The sequence below is a fragment of the Gopherus flavomarginatus genome, chromosome 2 (assembly GCF_025201925.1).
Source record: "Gopherus flavomarginatus isolate rGopFla2 chromosome 2, rGopFla2.mat.asm, whole genome shotgun sequence".
NCBI lineage: Eukaryota > Metazoa > Chordata > Testudines > Testudinidae > Gopherus > Gopherus flavomarginatus.
This window is the reverse complement of record NC_066618.1, coordinates 47,131,774-47,154,774: the sequence shown is the minus strand read 5'-3', so window position 1 is coordinate 47,154,774 and position 23,001 is coordinate 47,131,774. Positions and strand designations below refer to the sequence as shown.

Below are 23,001 nucleotides of genomic sequence, written 5' to 3'. Positions count from 1 at the left end.
ATAATACATTTACACAATTTTATCCCCTTTATATAGGTTTCATGTGTCACTAGTAAGACGTATTTATTTGTATTAAAATATTTTTTTAAAAATCAAGCTTATTTTTCACTGTTTATGCCATTCTTTCTTTTTTGCATTTCACAAGCTTTGATCATGAAAATGGATTAGTCATTTTCAGTATATTCAGTTTTATGTTCCAATTCTCATGCATTAGTGTAATGTTATAATATTTGAGTTAAAATACAGCACAGAAGCTGCTAAATAAAATATGAGTTTTCATAGAATTAAAATAAATCATAATATTTCTGGTAAAATTAACTCTTTTCCATGTACAATTTTTTAAAGCCCCGTAAGTTTAGGCCTAAATTAACTAGTGGTACTGGGGAAAAAAGCAAAAGATTTTCTCAGGTGAATGTCTATATACTTACTGATATTTCCTTCACTGTAAGCTCTTTGTCATGGGAGAAAGGTAATACTGGAAACCTCATTTCATTCTTGCTCAGTTCTAGTATGTAACCAGGATTAACACTTGATTCAAGTTGTTCTTCAAGAGAAGAAATCTCACTGGACTCTTCACTCAGCTCCTTGCTAAGTGGTTTAAATTCTTCTGCATGTTTAATGTCTGCTTTCTTCTCCTTAATAAGATGGATATCTAACTCATCTTCAGTGCACTTCTTCTTACTTTCAAAACATTTTTCCTTTTTATGAACAATTTGTGTTTGTGCTGATTCTTCCTCTTGTCTAGCCATTCTTGCCAGTTCAGTCTGTTGGGCAAACGCTACACTCATTGACACAATAACCTGAAAAAATAAAAACAACCTTTAGAAGTTCATACATAGCAGCGTCTACTACTGCAGAAGAAAACTAGTTGCCACCCATCAATAATATGAATAAATGAATAAATCAATTTTACATGGAAATAAATACATTTAAAAGGTAAAAAAGCAACGCAGTTAGCAAATAATATTTGTATTTTTAAATAAGCTATTCTAAAGGGGACATTTCACATTTTACAGAAAGCTACTTAACCTAGTTGATGTCTAAGAAAATATCTGCAACTATAACAACAGGTTTTGAAGAAAGTAGCAAGACATTCAATCCCTCACCCTTCTCGATTTTCATTCTAATGGTGAGGATAAGACAGTTTGGTTGAATGAAGATCCAGACACTTAAAGAATATGAGGACTGATATATCAGACATACTATGTGTCTTGCTACCTTCTTCAAAACCTTTTGTTATAGCTGCAGATGTTTTCCTAGACATCAACTGGGTAAAGTGGCTTTCTGTAAAATATCCCATTTAAGTTCTTTATACAATCTCCACTAGAGTCCTCATCCTCAAAGGAAACTTGCTCAATGTTTTCAAAAGACAAGCCTGGGAGCTTATGTTCATAACTCTGCTAGACATAAAAAATCATAGACTGAACCGAGACTCTGGACTTATGGCTTATTACAACAATCTGTAACCTACTAGCACCCTCTTTTTGTCCTTAGACTACAGAGGTGTTAATGGGCCACTGTACCTTGAATGGTCCCTTAGAATACGTGCTAACTATTTATACTTCGAACCCTGTGTGGATACAAAAATTTGGATCCATAACCTACGTGCTTCCATGATAATTAACTTGTACCTGACCAGTGATCTGCACTCCACCTTTTATAAGTATCTGCATTCACACCAGCACCCGAACCTTATTTTGCTGTTAGAGCCCTGCCCGCAGTGCTTAATTTGTAATGAAAGAGGTGTCGGGGCTCAGCCTTGGCAAGCACCAGCACAAATTAAACACTGCAGCTGGAGCCGCAGCCTCCTTGCATGCGGGACCTGACAGACTCAAAGGAGTAAGTCGGTGCCAGGGCTATGACCTGATATACCAAGAGATGCCAGAACTCAGCCCTGGCAAGCTGCTGCACAAATTAAGCACTGCCTGTGCAGATACAAAAATTTGGATCTGCATCTGATTCACAACTGCATCTGCATCCATGGATATAAGCAGATAACTGTGGATTTGCAGGGCTCTACTTATGCTAAACATTCTGCTCCACTTTACATTTAGACGTGATGCTCGGAGTCTCTCTCCCAGAGCTAAAGAAGAGCTGTTTGTGGCTCAAAAGCTTGTCTCTCTTCTATCAACAGAAGTTGGTCCAATAAAAGATATTATCTCACCCACATTGTCTCTCTAATGAAAATACAGTCAATTGGTCCACAAGGAGAAAATGTATTCACATTGTACAGATATACAGAAAAGTTAATCGGTTCTTTTCTCCTTTTATAAAAATAAAAATTAATAAAAATGAAACAAACCAGGTAAGCAGCCCAAATCTTCTAAACTTAGCTAAGTGCTTCCAGTCAACTCTAATCAGATACCTCTTTCAAAAAAATTGGATTAGACTGATTAAGTTGCTCTTTTCCTTTACGGAGAAGATTTTGAGAGGGTTATACAGAGGATTTTAGGAGCAGGACCCCCTGGAAGATGGGTATTGGTTAAGAAAATAAAAGGATTAACTAATGTATGCTAAGGAATGAGTGAGAAAAGAAAAATAAAGTGGGTTAGTATGGGCCGACTTATCATGTTAAGTTTGTGTCAAAAGCACAATGTTCCCTACAGGCTTTGAAAGACTCTTCCTTGTTCAGAATCAGAACAAGATAGTTTCCCATAAATAAATATAACTATACCAATATATTTGTTCTGTTATTTTCTGAACAGTAACAAACAGTAAATAAAACCACATTATACATGCTTAAAAAGTTGTCACTATAAAGTTATACCTTAGCTGTTTCTTCTTCTAATCTTTCTTGGTACTGTTTTTCCAACAGCTGAATAATGTCCATATCACCTTTTGATTCCATTTCATGAGGAAACTAAAAAAATATATGAAATATTAAATCATGGTTTCTTGCTTTTACTTTCTCAATTCTATAAGTTTCAGCTAGGATACTGAATTTTCTAAACCTTTTCTTTTTTTTTTAAAAAAGGTCACCTGTAAATTAGTTTAAGTAATCTTGGTCCATGAAGAAAAAGAGTTGGGAAAGGGAATTTTCCTCACTGCGGCTCCAAAATCAGATACAAAAGCTAAAATTGCAGTAGATGAAGTGGTGGTTCAGTTCTCCAGCACTGTCTGCACCCTCAGAAGCACAGAAGCCGGGGTAAGGGCAGAAGGGACATGACTAGATCACAGAGCCTTACAAACAAGTCTGAAATACAGTATTGCCAATCCCAAAAGTTCAAAAATCATGAGTCTGGTCTCAACAAATATTAACAGTGGCTTAAAAATTTTGGATTTTTTTATTTGCGGTCCGTTTTTTGAGCCTTTAAGAATTAAAATTTCAAACCTTCTTCTGCAACAAGGGCTAGACTTTTTTTTTTTAAATTAAAGCTAAGATTATTGCTCATCATAATTTGTCTGACACACATTTTCTTTTATATGTTTTGTAAAAACTTAAATGAGATTTTCATTTGTTTCTTGAGCATGGGCTGAACTCATGTTCATGTTTCACTTCCAAACATCTGATATAACTATTGAGATTATCATCATCATCTGTTTATTACTCCAAAATATTATTCTCAAATTTCAATGATGTCTTGTTGAAGTGTAAATATTTATATTTACTTAAATTATCCTGAAAACACATAATATTGTTGATAGACAAACTGAATTATACAGTACCTCTACTGCTGTATCTGTACTTTGTTGATAAAGACTTTCAGTTTGTGTCATTTTCTGCATGATGTCTTTAGAGTTTCCCTGTGACTCCGCAGATATACTAAAATGTAAAAGAAAGATGGAAAAAAGATTAATATTACAGGATATTAATTTCAGTTTCCCAATACCTCTCGCTAACTATATAAGAAAAAATTAAACTAGTGACAGAGGACACATATTTTACATGACACAAATTCTGTGGTACTCTTTTAATAGTAGAATGCAAAATGATGATGATTACTGTTTATTATTTGTATTGCAGTAATGCCCCAGTCAGTATCAACCCCACCGAGAAAAATTCTGTGTAAACACAAAGCTAAACAGAGCCTCTGCCCAAAGACTTTACAGTCTAATTTGAAATAATAAATAAGTGAATGTGACAAACAAGAAGAGCAAAGGGGAGATGGAGGATAAAAGTAATGAAAATTAAAACTTTTAGTTACGCATATTAGTTTCTACACAATTTGACAATTTAAGCTTAAACATAAAAGTTGGGATATTTGAAAAAGCCTAAGCGACTTAGGAACACAAGTCCTCTTGATCTCAGTGGGACCTATCGTCTTAAGTCATGTAGGCACTTTTTAAAATTCCACTCAAAATCAATAAAGTTTGGTGAAATGGGACCAGATGCACCTCCACACATTTTGGTACTCTAAGCAAACCTAAATACATCATTCCCACCTCCATTCTATGTTTTCTATCCATGCTACTTAGTGGCCAGGGAAGCAAGTCACAAAACTTATCAAATACATACAGTAATCACACTTAAATTTCTACAAGTTTGAAAGACATTATCAGTTCTACCAGTATTCACCATAGCAAGTATAAGCTTTCACAAACTAACAGAATCTTTCAAAACAGAAGATATTTTTAAAAGTGTGACTCCTGTGTATATATTCAAAAGAATGAAATAGTCTATCCAATATTAAGAAAATGTTAAGGTTACAAAATGAAGTCTGAAAAAGTCTGGTTTAGTTCTGACCTCCACGTTTATGGATTATGATACAGTCTTTAATTACATGATCATATAAAACAGCGGTTCTCACACTGTGGATCGGGACCTCAAAGTGGTCCCAACCCCGTTTTAATGGGGTTGGCAGGGCTGGCATTAGAGTTGCTGGAGCCTAGGGTCAAAGACAAAGCCCTGGGCAGCAGAGCTCAGGATTTCTCTTCAGCTCTGGGTGGAGGGACACAGGTTACAGGTCCCTTGCTCAGGGCCGTAGCCCTTGGGCTTCCACTTTGGCCCTCCCCACCCAAGGTGGAAGGACTCCGGCAGGCTCAGGTTTCTGTCCCCCGCTCCAGGGGTCATGTAGTAATTTTTGTTGTCAGAAGGGGGTCGTGTGCAATTGAACTACTGATATACAATATTTTCCATGGGACTTCTTAGTAATTTAGGGAACAAGATGGACAGAGCACAGTGAATGAGGGAGCTATTTATTTGTTATCCACCTTGTTCAGTGTCCAGTCCCCTGCTTCATTCAATGTACATCAACCTACCCCATATCATCCACTATCTACTCACTTTACAACCCTCCCTCCACAGAATACTCTTCCATCACCCAGCCACATGTCATTTTTCTCAACATCTACACTCCCCACCTTCAGTTATACAGACTCCCACCCTTGCCTTTTAAAACCCCATTGAGACTAGCAGCCTCTGCCAAGCTCCGGCTGCTCCTATTGTTTATTGACCATCAACATACAATTAAGGTGAAGCCAATGGTTAAGGTTTGACTAGTAGAGTGCAGGCTAAAGAAGAGGAGGCGCCTAGATGCTGGAGAAACCGGATGGGGCCAGACACCAGCTGGAAGACTGATCACAATGTTTTTGCTGCCCTTTTAATTGTTACACCCTAGTCAGATGCATGTCCTGCTTGTATTATATGGGTGGCTTGTTAACAGACAAGTCAAGCATCTGAATGAATAAGGCAGGTAAGAAGTCTCTTGTTTCTTTCTACACTTAAATACCACAATGCTAGGCACCTTAGAAAGCTCTACATATTCTAACCGGGTAATGTTAAATCTCCATTCTTGGCAGCAAGTTGATACAAGGAAGCACAAAGCTCTGGCTATACTCTTCTTAGGAGAGATGTTACAAAAGGCCAAAATTAGAACCAGGCTATAAAAATATTAAGATTTGTGGCTTTCACAAATCCTTCCTCTAAAATTCCCTTTCTGCTATCATGAGACAAATGAGTGCCTTGCTAAAGAAGACATAATGTGTAGGGTGAATGAAATAAGACAATAAGTTTCTTTATTGCTAGGTTTATGATCTTTTGTCACATTTTAAATATATACAATTTTCAAGCTTACTTTTCCTCAACAGCACATTTTATGTAAAACCATGAATTCAGTAAGATATCTTTGAAATAGCAAGGAATCCAAAATACCTGATTAACTTTCTCAAAGTAGCAACAATTCATTATTTTAGCTACAAAAAAGTTACTGATTATTTCTAGGACTCTTATTAACAATTTTATTTTGGTTTCTTTATAAAGAAGTCAGGTAATGAAAAAGTCCTATATTAGAATGCATGGTGCTCTTCAATCTTAGGATTCACTGAGTTCATCAATAAATAGCTATTAAAGAAATTACTCTAATTTTTAAATAGCATTGCACAGCTTTCCCATTAATTATTTACCAAGATGTGACCTGTGACCTGGATATGCAACCTGGTGAAAAGATCCTACCTGACTCCCAGCAAGGAAAGAATTAATTTTCTGCTTATCTCTTACACAGATTACAAGTGGAGTAACAAAGTAAGGATGCAACAGAGAGTCCTGTGGCACCTTTAAGACTAACAGACGTATTGGGAGGATGGGACCTTTAAGACTAACAGATGTAAGGATGGGGACTGAAGACCCCACAGAAAACTCTATAAAGCAGCTACCTGGTAATCATAAGTGAGACCTATAAGGAGGTGGAACTACATATTTGGTTCCCAGAAGACTAAGTTATACCCAAGTAAGGGTATTTTTCCAATTAAATTCTAGGTTTACGTGAAAACCTTTGGTTTCCTTCTAACTTGCATAAGGCTCAAAAATACAGGGGTGAACGAACAGGACAGTGCATCATCTAAAATGTTTATTCTAAAAAGAATGCATGCTCATGAGTATTTACTTATTGCTAAATAGTTTCACTGCACAAAGAGTTAACTTGAATGAAACCAGCATATTAACATGTATACAAGAAGAAGTCTAAAAAGGATCAAGTGGTAACAAACTAAAAAGCGTCAGGAAATTAATTATAAAGGCTAATAACTTGTCCAGGCCAGTACAGATATTGCAGTCTATAGATTTTAATAAAATCCACATTGAAAATACTTCAAATGTACCATTTTTACGATGCTGAAAACTGACTAGGCTAGCAGGCCTTAAACAATCCCAAATGCTCACTGGAAGTTTATGCCTAGCTGTATGAGTATTCAGAAGGCACTGTGTTTGTTCTACAAAACAGACAGTAGCAGGGAGTTTAAAAACTAAGGTATTGGTCCCGCAAACATTAAGCCTGTGTGTAAATCCCTGTATGTTCAGGGCCTAGTGTTTCCAATAAAGTAAGCATATATGACTGAGGACACACAAGGAGCAGATCAACTGGGTACATAGATACCATTTTTACTTGCATCCGATGAAGTGGGTATTCACACACAAAAGCTTATGCTCCAATATGTCTGTTAGTCTATAAGGTGCCACAGGACTCTTTGTCCATTTTTACATAGTCACTTCTCAGGGTAGAAATGTATTTTAAGAAAGGGAAGGAAAGACATATACGATCTAGAAAAGTGTAACAAAAAGAAAAAAAATATGCGCTCTCCACTTTGCCAAAGCAGACATACCTAGCTTGAATGGCCCTCCGACGGAGGTAGGAAGTGCTTTTGTTCAGACTGGCAGGGTTCTGAAGGGCACTGGGGAAAGGGAGTGGCTGTGCCTTTTCACTTCCTACAGCTACGTGGGAGGTTTTCCCCCACCTTTCCTATGCTACTTGGTAACAAGTACTATATTAAATGCACCAAATATTTAATAATTTATATATTGAGTAACATGAAGTAATGAGTAAAATTTGCAAACGTTCAGGGGTAACTATCAAATCTATTGCAATGGTATAACATACAACAATTTGCAATGATATAATAAAGAAATACTTGTAACGTAGCAAATTCAGTATCCAATAATTTCTGAGTTATCAGATACTGCTCCCTCACTTAGTTCATACTGGTTATACTATTTCTTTGTAAAATACTTGATTTTTAAAAAAAAGTGATGAGTAAAAAAATGTTCATATAATTTGATGATTTTTTCATATTCTGATGTTGATAATAAAATATAAAGCTTTGCACCCATTAGCTTTTTGAAAACACTAATGTTTACATATGGTGTTCAGTACAAAATGGTAAACACTATAGAAAAGGAGGATAAAGATCATGGGATACCTGAAATCTTTAGGGGATTCACTGACATCCTGAAGTCTATTCTGTAAATGAATGATCTCTGTAGTGTATCTCTCTTCAGTTTCTTTCAACTGCTGCTGGAAATAGGATCGGAGATGCTCAATTTCTTGAGCATGTTTTCCTTCAAGTTGTGTTTTAAGGTTCTCCATCTCCTCCCAACGAGATGCTCTCACCATAAGATCTGTAAATGGGTAATTTGAAGGGAGAAAATCAGTTAACAATTATGTTAATACACACAAAAAGTCTATTTGAAATAGTAAAACAATGACTAGCAATAACATCAAAGATCTCATAAAATGTTAATGAAGGTAATTATTTTTATTGTGATAGCAGAGCAATCCTATTTTCTATAAATAACAATCTTGCAAAAACAACACAAGAACTCTCTCTCTTTTGTTAGAGGTAATATTAACAATCCTTTTAATTGCTGAAAACCAAAAAATAATACTGAACACAGTTCTAGAGCAGATCTGCTGAACTTCTACACAAAATTCCAGAGATTTAAAAGAACAAAAAGCACATAAATCAGATGAGCGAATCCTCTGTACTTAAGGTGTTTAACCTTGTCTTATCCACAAATTTAGATTTAAAGTATTTTTATGGCTATAGACATTACAAATAATTGCATAGGTATCTCTTTACCAATAAGATCCTGTGAAGGAGTCTGAAGGCCTTCTGTTTTCATTTGCAGACAGCTGCTTTCCTCTTCTTTTCTATGCTCCAGTTCAACATATGATGTTTGTTGCTCCAGTTCAACATATGATGTCTGTTGCTCTTCAGCCTAGGAAAAGTACAGTAAAAACAAACGACAATAATTTAAATAATATTTAAATCAAGAATAGAAACTGTAACTGTCCTGAAAGCATAACACAAGTGCTAATACTTTACTTGCACCGAATCTACCATTTATATAAAATACACACACATACTCACGTTATGCATATTTTGCAACCTTTTTCTAAATGTAACCGCTGAATTTATCACATTTAACCTTTTAATATATAGCAATGCAGGATACTGTCTGTACTATTATCAAATCTTCTACTGATGGCACATCACTAAGAAAAATGATCGTTTCATCAAAATCATCTTGCTCACAACAGGTGTGTTGTGAGCAAGACACGAGAAGTCATTCTTCCGCTCTACTCTGCGCCGGTTAGGCCTCAGCTGGAGTATTGTGTCCAGTTCTGGGCACTGCATTTCAAGAAAGATGTGGAGAAATTTGAGAGGGTCCAGAGAAGAGCAACAAGAATGATTAAAGGTATTGAGAACATGACCTATGAAGGAAGACTGAAAGAAATGGGTTTGTTTAGTTTGGAAAAGAGAAGACTGAGAGGGGACATGATAGCAGTTTTCAGGTATTTAAAAGGGTGTCATAAGGAGGAGGGTGAAAACTTGTTCACCTTAGCCTCTAAGGAGAGAACAAGAAGCAATGGGCTTAAACTGCAGAAAGGGAGGTTCAGGTTAAACATTAGGAAAAAGTTCCTAACTGTCACGGTGGTTAAACACTGGAATAAATTGCCTAGGGAAGTTGTGGAATCTCCATCGCTGGAGATATTTAAGGGTAGGTTAGATAAATGTCTATCATGGATGGTCTAGACAGTATTTGGTCCTGTCATGAGGGCAGGGGACTAGACTCCATGATCTCTCGAGGTCCCTTACAGTCCTAGAATCTATGAATTTTTATGACAGAATACTGTGCTATTTACCCACAGACTGTCTTAAGTTCTACAGTATCCAGTATATCAAGATATGGAGGGCAGGCACACTGAAAAGATGATTCATTTGATCTTATGGTAATAGATGGAGTATTGCTGGTTACACATTCAACCCATTTTGTTAACAGATCCACCAAGTGGAATTCATAGTGACTTTTATAAATGCTGCATGTCTCTCCCCCTGGCTTTTCAATAAAAGCTAAGTCGTGCATGCGAAAAAAAACCTGAGAATGAGCTCAGAATGAGAATTTTTACTTTATATTGAAAGCTCATGCTCTGTTTACCTATAAAATATTAGCATATATATGGTGCAGATAACAGGAATTCAAGTTAGCTAAGGAAGAAGAAATACTTTACTACTGGTCAGATTACCTACAGACTATTCTTTTTACACTTATTTTTAAAAATATAGGACATCTCTCTTTGAGGTTATTTGACGTTTTTCTCTCTTAGAATTTAAAAATCGTTATTTAAGGCTACCAAATTTGTTCATAGGTAACAGTATAGGAAACTTATTTTCAAAACTTTTTGATTTTTTTTCATTTCTATTTAGATTTAGCTGGTTAATCTTATTTCATAATACGTTTTGCAACCTATGTCCTAAATAGATCAGGCCAATGCACAGGATATTTGATGGGTTATTCTTTAAATAAGATTATCTATGTAATCTTACATTATGTAATTGCTCGATTTTATACATCTACCTGTGCCTCTGATCAAAACTGGACGTGTTGAGCCTGGTGCCAGGGGAGAATGCAGCTTGGAAAGCGCAAGGAGAGGTACCTCGAGCCTCTGAGCTTCCTTCTCTGGCTGCAGCCTTTCAAAACTGCCTCTCTTATTGGCAACTGCAAGTTACTGCCCAGTTTTGGCCATCTGCTGAGGGGTTGTTAGTAAGCAGGATCTACTGTATATACTAAAAATGGCTGAGCTATAAACCATGACTGAACTATATTTATTTTCCGCAAATTTCTCAGGATCAGACTTGGCAAAGTACTTGTTCTAGGAACCGTATACATGACATTAATTACAAATTAGTTACAAATTTTAACTAAACTACTTTCCTCGGGAAGGACAGTCAGCACATAATTTCCAAGAAAATGTACAAAATAGCACAAAACCTGACATTTTGTGGCTCCATATTAAGCAGCAGGACAAGATTAAAAATGGGGATATTTGAAGCTGAACCCAGCATCCACCTCCATCAGTACTACTTTGGTTTTGGTAGCTTTCTTGGTTTGGACATATTAGAATGGAAGAACAATGAATTCTGAAGCAAGTTTACCAAGGAATGGCTGTACATGGCTTATGATTACGGGGGCAGCAAAAGCTTTCATGGTGAGATTAAAATTGCTAGTGATGGACATAAACTGAACATTCAGCCAGGCCACCTTCAGGACCAAGCGAAAGAATAATTCAGGTGGCACTCGATCTGCAAGGAGGCCAGGTCCACTGGGATATGCCAAGATGATGATAAAAATATCTTGTAAAATCATCTTGAAATATTATAAGAATGTTAGCGTAACTTTTTTCACCAAGAATACCACCTGAGTTTTATATAACATAAAACATCACATTTAAGAGGGTTTTCCATTTAATTTTGAAAAGTTAATTTCCCCTTCTTAGACCCAGGTACATTACACAGTCATTAAATGATCTTTATATAATTCTGCAAAAACTTGCATGTGCTTCATTTTATGCTTGAAATAAATGGGCCAAGTGATATTTACATGCACAAATTTAAATATGGGCGTGTTTGCAGGATTGGGACTTAATAAACAAGAAACAGATGGAATCCACAACCAGTATCTGGTTCGCATATCCACTTTATAATCGTATGGAATTGTAAATAGTCTACCTTTTTACAGTCGCTCGTAAACTGTGTATGAAGTGCCATCAACCTGTTGTATTCTTCCATTATCTTGCTCAGAAGAATTTGCATACTTTCTTGCAAGGCTAAATTACAAAGAGAGCTGATGACATTTTCACCAAATTCAGTTACTGCATCATTACACATTGTATTTTTAATTAATCAACTTGCTCACAAATTCTTAACTGAAGAGGATTATCATCATTACACTATTCCATTATTGTAAGTGGTAGAGGGGCTGTACAATTTTTTATGCACTTAGTATGCATGTGTTTGTTTATAATTTTGGTAGGACTGCTTAGCTTCTCTTGTTGTATGAGCAGAAAAATCAATCTCCTCACATTATCTATCTGAAAGTTCCACTACAATAAGCACAGGATAGGACAGCACTCACAAAATAAGAGTGATACAGAATATTGAGCCTTAGATGGACAGACTATTGAGGCATCTTGAATGCTGATTAACTGGTGATGTAAATAAGCAACTGAATCATATGCAGAAATAAAAGGGGTGTATAAAAATTGTTGAGCAGACATATCAATATTGATTTCAGATCAGTGATCTCCAAACTGTGGAGCACGCCCCCTAGGGGAGCATGGAGGAATGTCTGTGGCAGTGCAGTGGGTCCTGGGCCAGTCCCCACAGTGGGGCAGGGAGGGAGTGCCACCCTGCCCCTCTCTGCCCTCAGCTCCTGCTCCGGCCCCATCACCAGCCGCAGTTGTGGCCCCGGTTCTGCTTCCAGCTCAGCCACCGGCCCTACCCCCTCTCTCAGCCACAATTCTGTCCCTGGCCACCGGCCCAGCTGCAACCCCACTTCCGGCCCAGAGGGGCATGGACATATTCCATTACTGGTTACAGGGGGTGCGAGAGGAAAAGTTGGACACCACTGCTTTAGATAATTAATTATAAATACCAGTATATTAATATAGTGTTGCCAGCAATATCTAAGAGTTACTATATGTGTTACCTTGAGCCTGAATTCTGCGCGTTGGTAATTCTATGTCAGGTTCCTTTCTCTCAAAAGTAGGAACATGGAAAATGTCTTGTTCTCCAGGACTAATTATGACAGGACTTGAGTGTTGTTCACTCTGAACACTGTAGAGAAGCTATATGACAAACAAACAAAAATATAAAAAATAAACAAACATAGTTTAGGCTACAGCAGATTATTTATGACTATATTAAAGACAACAGGCAGAGGAAACAAAATAGAAAAATAGCGTCCATAAAGCAGTATCTTTGGGGTAGTAACTTCTGTGGAAATAGTTGTATATGCCTGTTTGCAAAGTTTTTACATGATAAATAACACTAAATATTTTGCATTTAAAAAAAAAACAGTGGGAAGTGGGGAGAGGGTGGTTCAGAAAAAAAATACTACTTTAGCATTGAAACTGACACTGTCATGTCTTTTAGGTCTTGTAAAATTAGCCCTACCCTGTTCTGGCTCATAGGTCAATGCATATTGCACCATTCCTTCACTTTGACTTCCTGCTCCTTTGCTGGTGAGAGGTATCCTGTATTGTAGAATACAATCTACGAGAATGCTATAAAAGTGTTTCTAAGATTTTTGAAGAAGTCATTATCCAATCTAGTCTCAAGAATACATCAGACTAGCACAAACAAAGGGGATGGCGTGAAATGCATGTAAACACAAAGGAAAAGAACGCCTCAAGTTTATCAATGCTAGATTGTCCAGGATGAACGGCATTTGAACAATGAGCTGGCTGAAGGAAAAAAAAAGATTTATCCATATAGCATCTGAAAGCATTGCTACACTGAAAAAAATGACTACAGAAACAGCAGTGCAGGGTTCCTTGTTTATTGACTCAATGATTTCTAAAATAAATATGCTTAACTTACAAATAGAAGGATAGCTTCTCTAACTGCCAGCCATACACATTCAACCTGGAAACTTAATGTGAAGCTGTGTTCTTTTTGGCTCTAACATCGCTAATACTAAAGCATCTGCAGATGGAATTTAGTTAACAGTTCCCTTGATGGTGTGTGTAAGTCATAGACTCATAGACTCATAGACTCTAGGACTGGAAGGGACCTCGAGAGGTCATCGAGTCCAGTCCCCTGCCCTCATGGCAGGACCAAATACTTTCTAGACCATCCCTGATAGACATTTATCTAACCTACTCTTAAATATCTCCAGAGATGGAGATTCCACAACTTCCCTAGGCAATCTATTCCAGTGTTTAACTACCCTGACAGTTAGGAACTTTTTCCTAATGTCCAACCTAAATCTCCCTTGCCGCAGTTTAAGCCCATTGCTTCTTGTTCTATCATTGGAGGCTAAGGTGAACAAGTTTTCTCCCTCCTCCTGATGACACCCTTTTAGATACCTGAAAACTGCTATCATGTCCCCTCTCAGTCTTCTCTTTTCCAAACTAAACAAACCCAATTCCTTCAGCCTTCCTTCATAGGTCATGTTCTCAAGACCTTTAATCATTCTTGTTGCTCTTCTCTGGACCCTCTCCAATTTCTCCACATCTTTCTTGAAATGCGGTGCCCAGAACTGGACACAATACTCCAGTTGAGGCCTAACCAGCGCAGAGTAAAGCGGAAGAATGACTTCTCGTGTCTTGTTTACAACACACCTGTTAATGCATCCTAGAATCACGTTTGCTTTTTTTGCAACAGTATCACATAATGAAATCCACTTCAATCTCTCCCTATATTTGCTCCCTAGTACTAGTATAGCATGAATACAATTCAATAAAAACTTGTTTAGTCTGGGAAGTAACTCTAACTTCATACGGAGAGGAGTTTTTTGTACTAAGAAGTGTCAATATCTCTTGTTTTGACCATAAATCACTTGAATATCCTGTACATAACTATTTCAAATGTATAGCAATGCCCACAATTTTAATAAGTACTCCCAAAAGAAAAAGAAGACACAATCTCTGTTCAGAGGAGATTAGACATTATGTAAGGAGGTGGTCACAGGACAGAAGGTAGGAGTAAGGAGAGGGGGAACACAATGGTAATATCTATGCAATTATGTGATTACTCTGCTAGAGCTAGCATATGGACTCAAAAAGTAAAGAAGGCAGGACTCTGGGTTTTTTTCTTATATTCAAAGTAAATATCTAGTTTGGCCAGTTTCATGTAAATTGCTCAGTTTTGGATGGCGGAAGATAATGTATGTACATCTTTGAATTTTTTTAATATCATAAGTTTGGTGATAAAGGTAACTGTGTTGACATAATAGACTTCTGAAAGGCATTTGACTCAGTCTGCGTGACATTCTGATAAAAAATATTAGCACTGACAAAAATCAATGCTGCCTATATTAAATAGATTAAAAACTGCTTAACTGACAAATAACAGAAAAGTAACTGTAAATGGTGAAATCATGATCTTGGGTGTGTTTATAGTGGGGTCTTGCAGAAATCTGTTCTCAGCCCAATGTTAGTCAACATCTTTAGATATGATTTGAAAGGAAATACACATCATTCCTGATAAAATTTGCAGATTACATAAAAATTGGTGAAATGGTAAATAATGCTGGGAATAGGTCAGTCACAGAGGTTGACCGGCATTTCTTGGTCAGGCGAGCTCATCTGAACAACATGTGTTTTAACATAGCCAAATGCAAGGTCATACATTTAGGAACAAAGAATGTGTGTCATATTTCTAAGATGGGGGACTATATCCTGGAAAACAGTAACTCTGTAAAGGAGACAGGAGTCATGGTTGATAATCCTCTGAACAGAGACTCCCAGTGTGATGCTCTACCTACTATGCCTACAGTTTTTGGATGGATAAGCAGTGGACTACCAAGAAAGAGAAGGAAGGTGGTATTACCTAGGGATATAGCATTAGTAAGACCATTACTGGAATACTGTGTCCAGTTCTAGTGTCCACACTTCAAAAAAAATGTTGAAAAATTGGAAAGATTTCAGCAGAGTTACAAGAATTTATGGAAAACATGCCTTATAGTGAAAGACTAAAGAATCTCAATGTATTTAGGTTATGTAAGAGAATGTTAAGAGGTGATTTAGCATCTATTTAGGGAAGAGATTTCTGATAATAGAAGACTCGCTAATCTCGCAGAAAAAAAGCACAACAGTTAACCATTGGAACAATATAGCAAGGGACAAGGTGGATGCTCCATCACAAAGTCTTCAAATCAAGACTAAAAGATATGCTATAACTCAAAGAGAAGTTATGGTCTTGATGCAGAAATTACTGGGTAAAGTACTTTGGCCTGTGTTTTGCAGGAAGCCAGACTAGTTAATCATAATGGTCCCTTCTGGAATTAAAATCTATGAATCTATGATTTTTGGCCATTTGCAGAGGTTTACAGAAAGGCGGCAAGATTTCAGAAGCATTATATACAGAACATTGTGGGGAAAAATACAGGAGTTGAGGAAATACATGAAGGAAAGAAAAATGTTCTGGTTTCTCAGTCTCAAACTGAAGGATTACTGGGAGAGGAAAAAGCTCTGATGAAAGTTTGTTGGGATGGTGAGAAGAACTAAGAAGAAATAATTCTATCAATATGTAAACAGTTCTTGATTTTCACAACTCCTGTGTAAAATAGTTTCTTTGACAAAGTCTTACCTGTGTGAGCCTAAAGCATTCCTCAGACACTGCCTTGCTTAGCTTTTCTATAAGCATCACTGTAGATTTGCCTTCATCATCTATTAATACAGATTATTATTATTATTAACTTATTTATTGTTGCATGCATTACATGTCACACACTTTTCAAACAGACAAGAAGGTTCACAATGTGGACAGACAGACAAATAGACAGAAACTGGGGGAATGGGAAAGGAGATGTTTCTTACCTTGTAGAATAACTGCAGTTTTTCTACATATTTGACCCTAGGTGGTCCACTTTTGGTAGCAGTTCCTGTTTGGTCCACACATGCGCCCTAGCTAACCTTGTGCCCCTCACTAAGGGCAGCGTCAGACGAACTACCCTCAGTTCCTTCTGTATTACAAAGTCTAATGGAAACAAGACTCCAAAAAAGAAGGGAAGGGGGGCAGGTAGCGTAGCACCGACAAGACTAAAATCTCAAAGGACTCTAATTACTGTACAAGTATCCTCTCCTTCTTTGAGTAATTTCCCTATGGGTGTGCCACTTTAAGTGACTCCTGAGCTGCATTCCTTAAATAGATGGGTACTGAGGAACCCAGTCTGAGGCTGTTGTAGAACTGCAGTACCAAAGGCGGTGTCTGCCCTAGAGGCATGTATTAGCGCATAGTTTATAGAAAGTGAGCACCAAAGACCACGTGACAGCTTTGCAGATTTCTGCAATGCGTGTTGTTAGGAGTAAGGCAATGGAAGTAGATTGCAATTTGGTGGAATGGGCATAGGAGGGAGCTGAACCTTAGCAGCCTCTTAACAAGCAAGTGTCCAGCTGAAAACCCACTTGAATAGTCTCTGGGTCAAAATGGGAGCCTCTTTAATTCTGTCCACATAAGAGACAAATTGTCTTGGGGAGACTCTAAAGTAGCGGTTTTCAAACTACTGGGCACCTCCCTTCAGTGGGATGCGAGATGTGTACCTTAAAAAAAAAAAAAAAAAGAGTTCTGGCTGTCAGCTCCAGGTGGCCAGGGCTTGTGCAGAAGAAAAGACAGGACTTCATGCCCCTGCAGATGTTCGTGAGATTTCTCTGAAAAAGGACAGGGAAGGAGTAGAAGCATAGACATGAGTCCAATGTTATTACTACCAAAACCATCTGCTGCAAGTAATCTGCTCCCATGAAGTAAAAATAGGAGAGATCATCTCCAAAAGGAGGAGAGTGGGTGGGAGGCAGGCTGATGCAACTGTAAATCCAGATAATGGGATTGTTCATGGCCCTCGATGAAGATACAGTATCAGAATGAATCCTTGGTTGAAGAAGATGACTGTACTGTGACAGTCATAATGGCTGATGTTTTTCCCTTCTGGAACCTAAGTTTTTCCTGGAAGGTTCTGAAGATCTACGGTAAGCTGAAAAATGAGATCTTTGATCTGTCTGTGACCTGTTGAATCTCCTTTTATTTGCAAGTGTATAAATCCTTAGTGGTTAGAGAGTAGCTCTTAAATTCTTTAGGAAATGCAAGGACTCATCCATTGATTCACTGGATAGCCTAGAGGTTCCTGATGATTATAGCAGGATGCACGTCACATGATAACTGCTGTAGAGATGGAGTAGGCTGCTGTTAACAGCCGCATCAAGAGAAGCCTGAAAAGAAGTTCTTGCCAGGAGCTGACCTTCGGCACTGGTGGCCTGAATTGCTCTTCGTGTTCCTAAGGCAAATATTCAATAAAATAGTCAAACTTTGAATAATTTACGTGGTTGTATGTTGCAATAAGCAACTGTAGTTGGCAATCCTGAATTGCTGGGGGTAGATGAATAATACTTACAACCCAAGAGGTCCAACAATTTTTGTTCTTTGTCATGCAGGATGGTTTTGTCTATTATGCTCGTTCACTGCATCCACCACAAAGGAGATGGGTACCACATGTGTGAACAAAAATTCTGAGCCACTAGCAGGGACACAATTCTTTTCATCTGTCGTCTTACAAGTTGGAGGTATTGTGGTCAGGCTTTGTGAAACCATCTTGGCCAACTGAAGTGAAGTCTTATTTATGGGCACAGTTACCTGGATGGAGGAAGCAGTGTGTAGGATGTCCAAGAGTCTATGCTGGATCTCCTGCAGTCTTTCTGAGGGTATTTGAAGAGTGTCAGCATGAGGTCTTGAAACTGATTAGAGTAATTCATATGTGATCAGAGGCAGTGGGACATGATTCCCTCATCAGGAGAGGAGAAAGAGATATTTATTTGACCATCAGCAATGTTCTCATGCTCCTCAAAGGATTCCTCCCGCAGCAGAGAATGAGGTAAAGGAATGGGAGGAACAGGAAATGGTTACTTTTGATGTTCAGCATGTGGGTAGCTGGATGCTCTGGAAAAGTACTGTTGAAAAGCAGCCCAGGGATTCCAGTATGGTCACTGAGAGGGGCAAGAAGGAAAGGCAAAAGATACCCAAGATAGGTCATACCAAGAAATATGTGAGATACTCGAGGCTGTTTGTGTCTTGGGATCTCCTCCGAACGGACTTCAGGGTCTAGGTTGGTAGTCAAATAAGCCTTGGACAGAGATATGACAGTTAAAGCTGCTTTCGTTCCCATAATGAATGGAAAATGCAGACAATAGTGCAACTGCAGGTTGTCCATCCATTCCAGTGGGTACCAGGGAAGCAGTCGGTACTGGAGAGGAGTGAAGTACCATGGTAGGTGAGACTGTGGTACCCAGAGTCTTCTTGGGTCTGTACGCAAGGGGGATTCAGGTTCATTGGATAAGAACAGGTCCCTAGAAAAGCTATATTCCTGCAGTACTGGGTGAATTTGTGTGGAAACCTGGCAGGGCTTGCCAGTAGAATACAGTGGTACTGAGGATGATGCAAGGTGCAAGGATAACTATCAACCAGATTGTACTGTCGATTTGGATATGGTACACAGTGAGGAAGAAGTGGAGGCCATAGACATTACTGTCCTCCTAGCTGTAGAATCTTTAGAGAATCTAGCATCTTGACTGTGCTTGGATGGTACTGAGGCAGGCTTTAGCAGTGATCGATGAGTACTGCAGGGCTTAGAAATACCCAAATCCTTCCACATGGAGGGACCTTTGGTACCAGGAATGCTTGGAGCCTTGGCAGTACCCTTGCTTGGGACACAAGGTCTCCGACAAGGCTCTAAGCACCAACTTATTTCTGAGATTTAGAGCTCCTCTTGCTAGATACCTTGGTGCTTTCTCCCCTAGTCTCTCCTGTGAAGGTCTTATGGGTCATCAAGCTGCAGTGGTCGCTGGAAGACTGTTGTACGAGGGCAGGTGGTATCCAGCCCTGGGTCTGAGGCAGGTCAGAGGAAGTGCTCCATCATGAGGAGCCCCAGCTTTATTTCCCTGTTCTCTCTATATTTACCTTTGAACCCTGAGCAAATCTCATATTCAGAAGAAATGTGAGTGTCTAAAACAAGGGTGACCATCACTAACTGGAAAGGGTCCCAACAAGTGACACAATGTTTAAATCCAAGGGAACCAGGCATAACCTGAGGATTTAAGATTACCTCAAAGAAGGAGAACCTCTGAGGAGAGAAACCCTTGAGGAGGGGTAAGTGAAAGATGCCGAAAATAAAACACTGAACTAAACTAGTAAAACTAAATACTATGTTAAAACTAAACTAAACTAAACTATTCCAAAGGGTAAGTTAGATAGAAGTAACTTCACTAGACACTTTATCTCAGGCCAATGCGGTTGAGAAGGAACTGAGGACAATTCATCAACAATGCCCTATATATCCTTGGTATGGGGCATAAGGATAGCAAGTGTGGATGTGTGAACCGAACAGACACTGCTACCACTAGTCTCCAAAGGTGCATGGGGCACATGCTCACCTGAAGAGGATCACCCATAGGGACATTACTCAAAGAAGAGCATATACTTTTTTCTTAATATACATGTCAACTAGATTTAGTCAGCATGATAAAAATGGATCCTTAAGAGGGACTTAAATATGGCATGGTATGTCAATAAGTTCAGGAAGTTGATACTATATAGGTGGAAACATGTCAGAAGGCAGAGAAGTGATTGACAAATGAGCAGTCAATGGAGGAGCCATGGGGGCGATAGCAACGAAGTGAGACACGCTCAGATAAGAAGGGAGGGGCAGAGTTATGAAGAGCTTTGAAGGTGGTGATAAACAAGCTTGAATAGTGGATAAGGAGCCAATGGAGGGATTCAAGGAGGGGAATGACATAATTAAGACAAAGGACAAAGAAGGTATTATGTTACTACATTTAACTAGTATGATATCAATACAGAATACAAACCTAAACATTTTTTAATGTAACCCTCTAAAATGATTGCCCTAAGACAAATAGCAAAAAATAAATTGAATACAATCATCTATTAATAAATATAATCATAATAAAAGTGATAGCTTACATAAGATTTTTCAAAATTATGTTGAATAATACACAGTGTGTACTACATAATGGGCTTCTTGTAACTTTACAATAATTTGAGTTAAAACATTTAAATATAAAAAAGGAAATATTGGATAGAAGAAACTATTTTGTTAGACAACTGAAGAAAATTTTTCCTCCAACTTTTCTGGTCACATGCTCTCTTTTAAAGAAATATTTTTCACAGAGAACTTCTCTCCTATAATTTTCAACAAAATACCTGCTTGTTGACCTTTCAAGGTCTGGAGCTCCAGTTGATGCATTTTCTTAAGCTCATTCATCTCTTGTGCATTATTGCAGATGAGCTCCTCTTTAAGGCTGCAGAGTGCATTCTCTTTTTCAGCTTTCAAGTACTCACGGACCTCGTCTAAATGAGCTGAATAAACCAGAGAGAGACAAATGCGCTGGGCCTCCATCTGTAGCCGTAAATCAGCCTTTGAATGGAAATACACATATCGCAAAGAGTGAAAAATAAGGGAGCAAGAAAGTCCAAATTTTCTGTATTTCATTACGAGCTGCTAATTTTATACAATAATAATTTTAAACATGTCCACCCAACACCTAAACATAATATTAACATTGAAACATTTGTTAACTATTATCTAGTTTTTATTTGCAGTCATAAACCAAATCTGTACAATAATTAAGAGATTTCCTAAATTCAAAATATATCTGCACATTTTTGCTCTAGTAATTCAGTAACGTAAAGCATACTTACAAATCATATTTTCCTTTGAAAATCACTATTACTTAGTGAACTGATATGAAATTCAATGGGCATGTGCCAGAGACTACAATGGTGGCATGACAGTTTTCAAGAAAATTTTCAGAGGAATGGCAAGTCAGTTAGGTAGTCTGGAGAGAAGCTTGACTTGGAATAGAAACACAGTCCCAAATTTATTCAGTGAGTGGATTAAAGGGCTGAGTTCTTAGTTTAAAAGCACAGCTGTCCCCTCACAGATCATGCTGTGTGCTTGACTGGAAAGGCAAGAAATAGCATCAATTCTCAAACCAGTGAGATAGTCAGGGACCTGTATCATTTATATATTAAATTATATTTTATAAATTTGGATACCCTGGTAATTTTTCTTGTTATTTCAAACCTCATTTTATTTTTCGTCTCTATTTTTCTACATTAGCACACAGTGCACTGAATTTAGCATTGGACTCTATGGCCCAGATCTTTGGCTAAGGCTAAGAAGCATACATCACAACAGAGGAAGGACAAGTAAAAAGTTAGCCTGATATCCACTTTGGTAAAATAGTCATGTGGACTCTTAACAGTAAACTATTTTAAAACTGTCAAGAAATACATATGATAATCTAAAAAAACCTGGTCAAGGACAAAGTCTAAGGTATTAGTGCCTATGAAAAATCTAACTTTTGCTACAATATTTACTGAATCACTGTGTGTAGGTTTAAGGCCAGATTTTTGATGCCTGTCTCTGTTTAAATATTAGTAAAATATTTAACTGTCTGTTTGCACCAAGCAAGCAGATATAGTACTATTTGTATTTGTACTTGCAATTCAGCATGGATATAAAAATGCAGGCATAACTGAACCTCCAAAAATGGAGGTTAGGTGGAGGTCCAACTGGCTTCTAAGATCTTCTGATATTAAAATATAATATTAAATATAAAAATATATTCACCTTCCATTTCTCCACTTCCCATCCAGAAAAATTAAATTGAGAGAACATTAATGTAGTGGCAGTGGGTTGTTAAAGGTTCTACATTTTGTTTTGCAAGTTTAATCTAACATAATTAGTGAGAAAGTATAGTGAATTGTCTGCATTCCTTCCTATTTTTTGTTTGAGTGGGTGTACTGGAGAGCTGGAGAACTAATCATAAAAAAGGTAGAAGTGTCTTGGAAAAAATAATCAACTCTTTCCTCACCTCTCCCAACAAAAATCTAGAAACATTAAAACTTTTACTTTCTTTGAGTAAGATAGGATGTTACAATTGTATTAAAGACAAAATGCAATTATTAGGTTTTGCTTCATAATAATTTAACTGATGGCAAAAAATTTACCAAAACTGAAAGCTTAATTTTAGTTTAATATTTTTTGCTACTTTCACTAAATTTAGTATTTTATTTCTTTTGATCTATTTATACATTCATTAAAAAGGAACCCCTTCATACACTCCTGGAGAATTCTTAAACATACAGCTATGAAATAGACCACTCCTATGACCCTCACCCTGTTAACTACTAATCAACGTATCCACAACAAACAAAAGCCCAGAAGCAAAAGGCATATTTAAGATAAACATTAACTTGCATTAGTTTGCACAG

General features: G+C 37.6%; 1 protein-coding gene across 3 annotated transcripts in view; it reads right to left on the bottom strand.

Annotated features, from left to right (window-relative positions):
- AKAP9 (A-kinase anchoring protein 9) overlaps positions 1 to 23,001 on the bottom strand; it is a 205,219-nt gene that overhangs the window by 95,541 nt on the left and 86,677 nt on the right. For all 3 annotated transcript variants that reach the window (XM_050939487.1, XM_050939488.1, XM_050939489.1), the window contains 9 exons: positions 20,926 to 21,139; positions 16,306 to 16,385; positions 12,701 to 12,839; positions 11,722 to 11,819; positions 8,791 to 8,929; positions 8,131 to 8,329; positions 3,667 to 3,763; positions 2,768 to 2,860; positions 429 to 800 (listed from right to left, as the gene is read on the bottom strand). In XM_050939487.1, the coding sequence (XP_050795444.1) occupies positions 429 to 800; positions 2,768 to 2,860; positions 3,667 to 3,763; positions 8,131 to 8,329; positions 8,791 to 8,929; positions 11,722 to 11,819; positions 12,701 to 12,839; positions 16,306 to 16,385; positions 20,926 to 21,139 (1,431 nt within the window). The remainder of the gene's footprint in view (positions 1 to 428; positions 801 to 2,767; positions 2,861 to 3,666; positions 3,764 to 8,130; positions 8,330 to 8,790; positions 8,930 to 11,721; positions 11,820 to 12,700; positions 12,840 to 16,305; positions 16,386 to 20,925; positions 21,140 to 23,001) is intronic.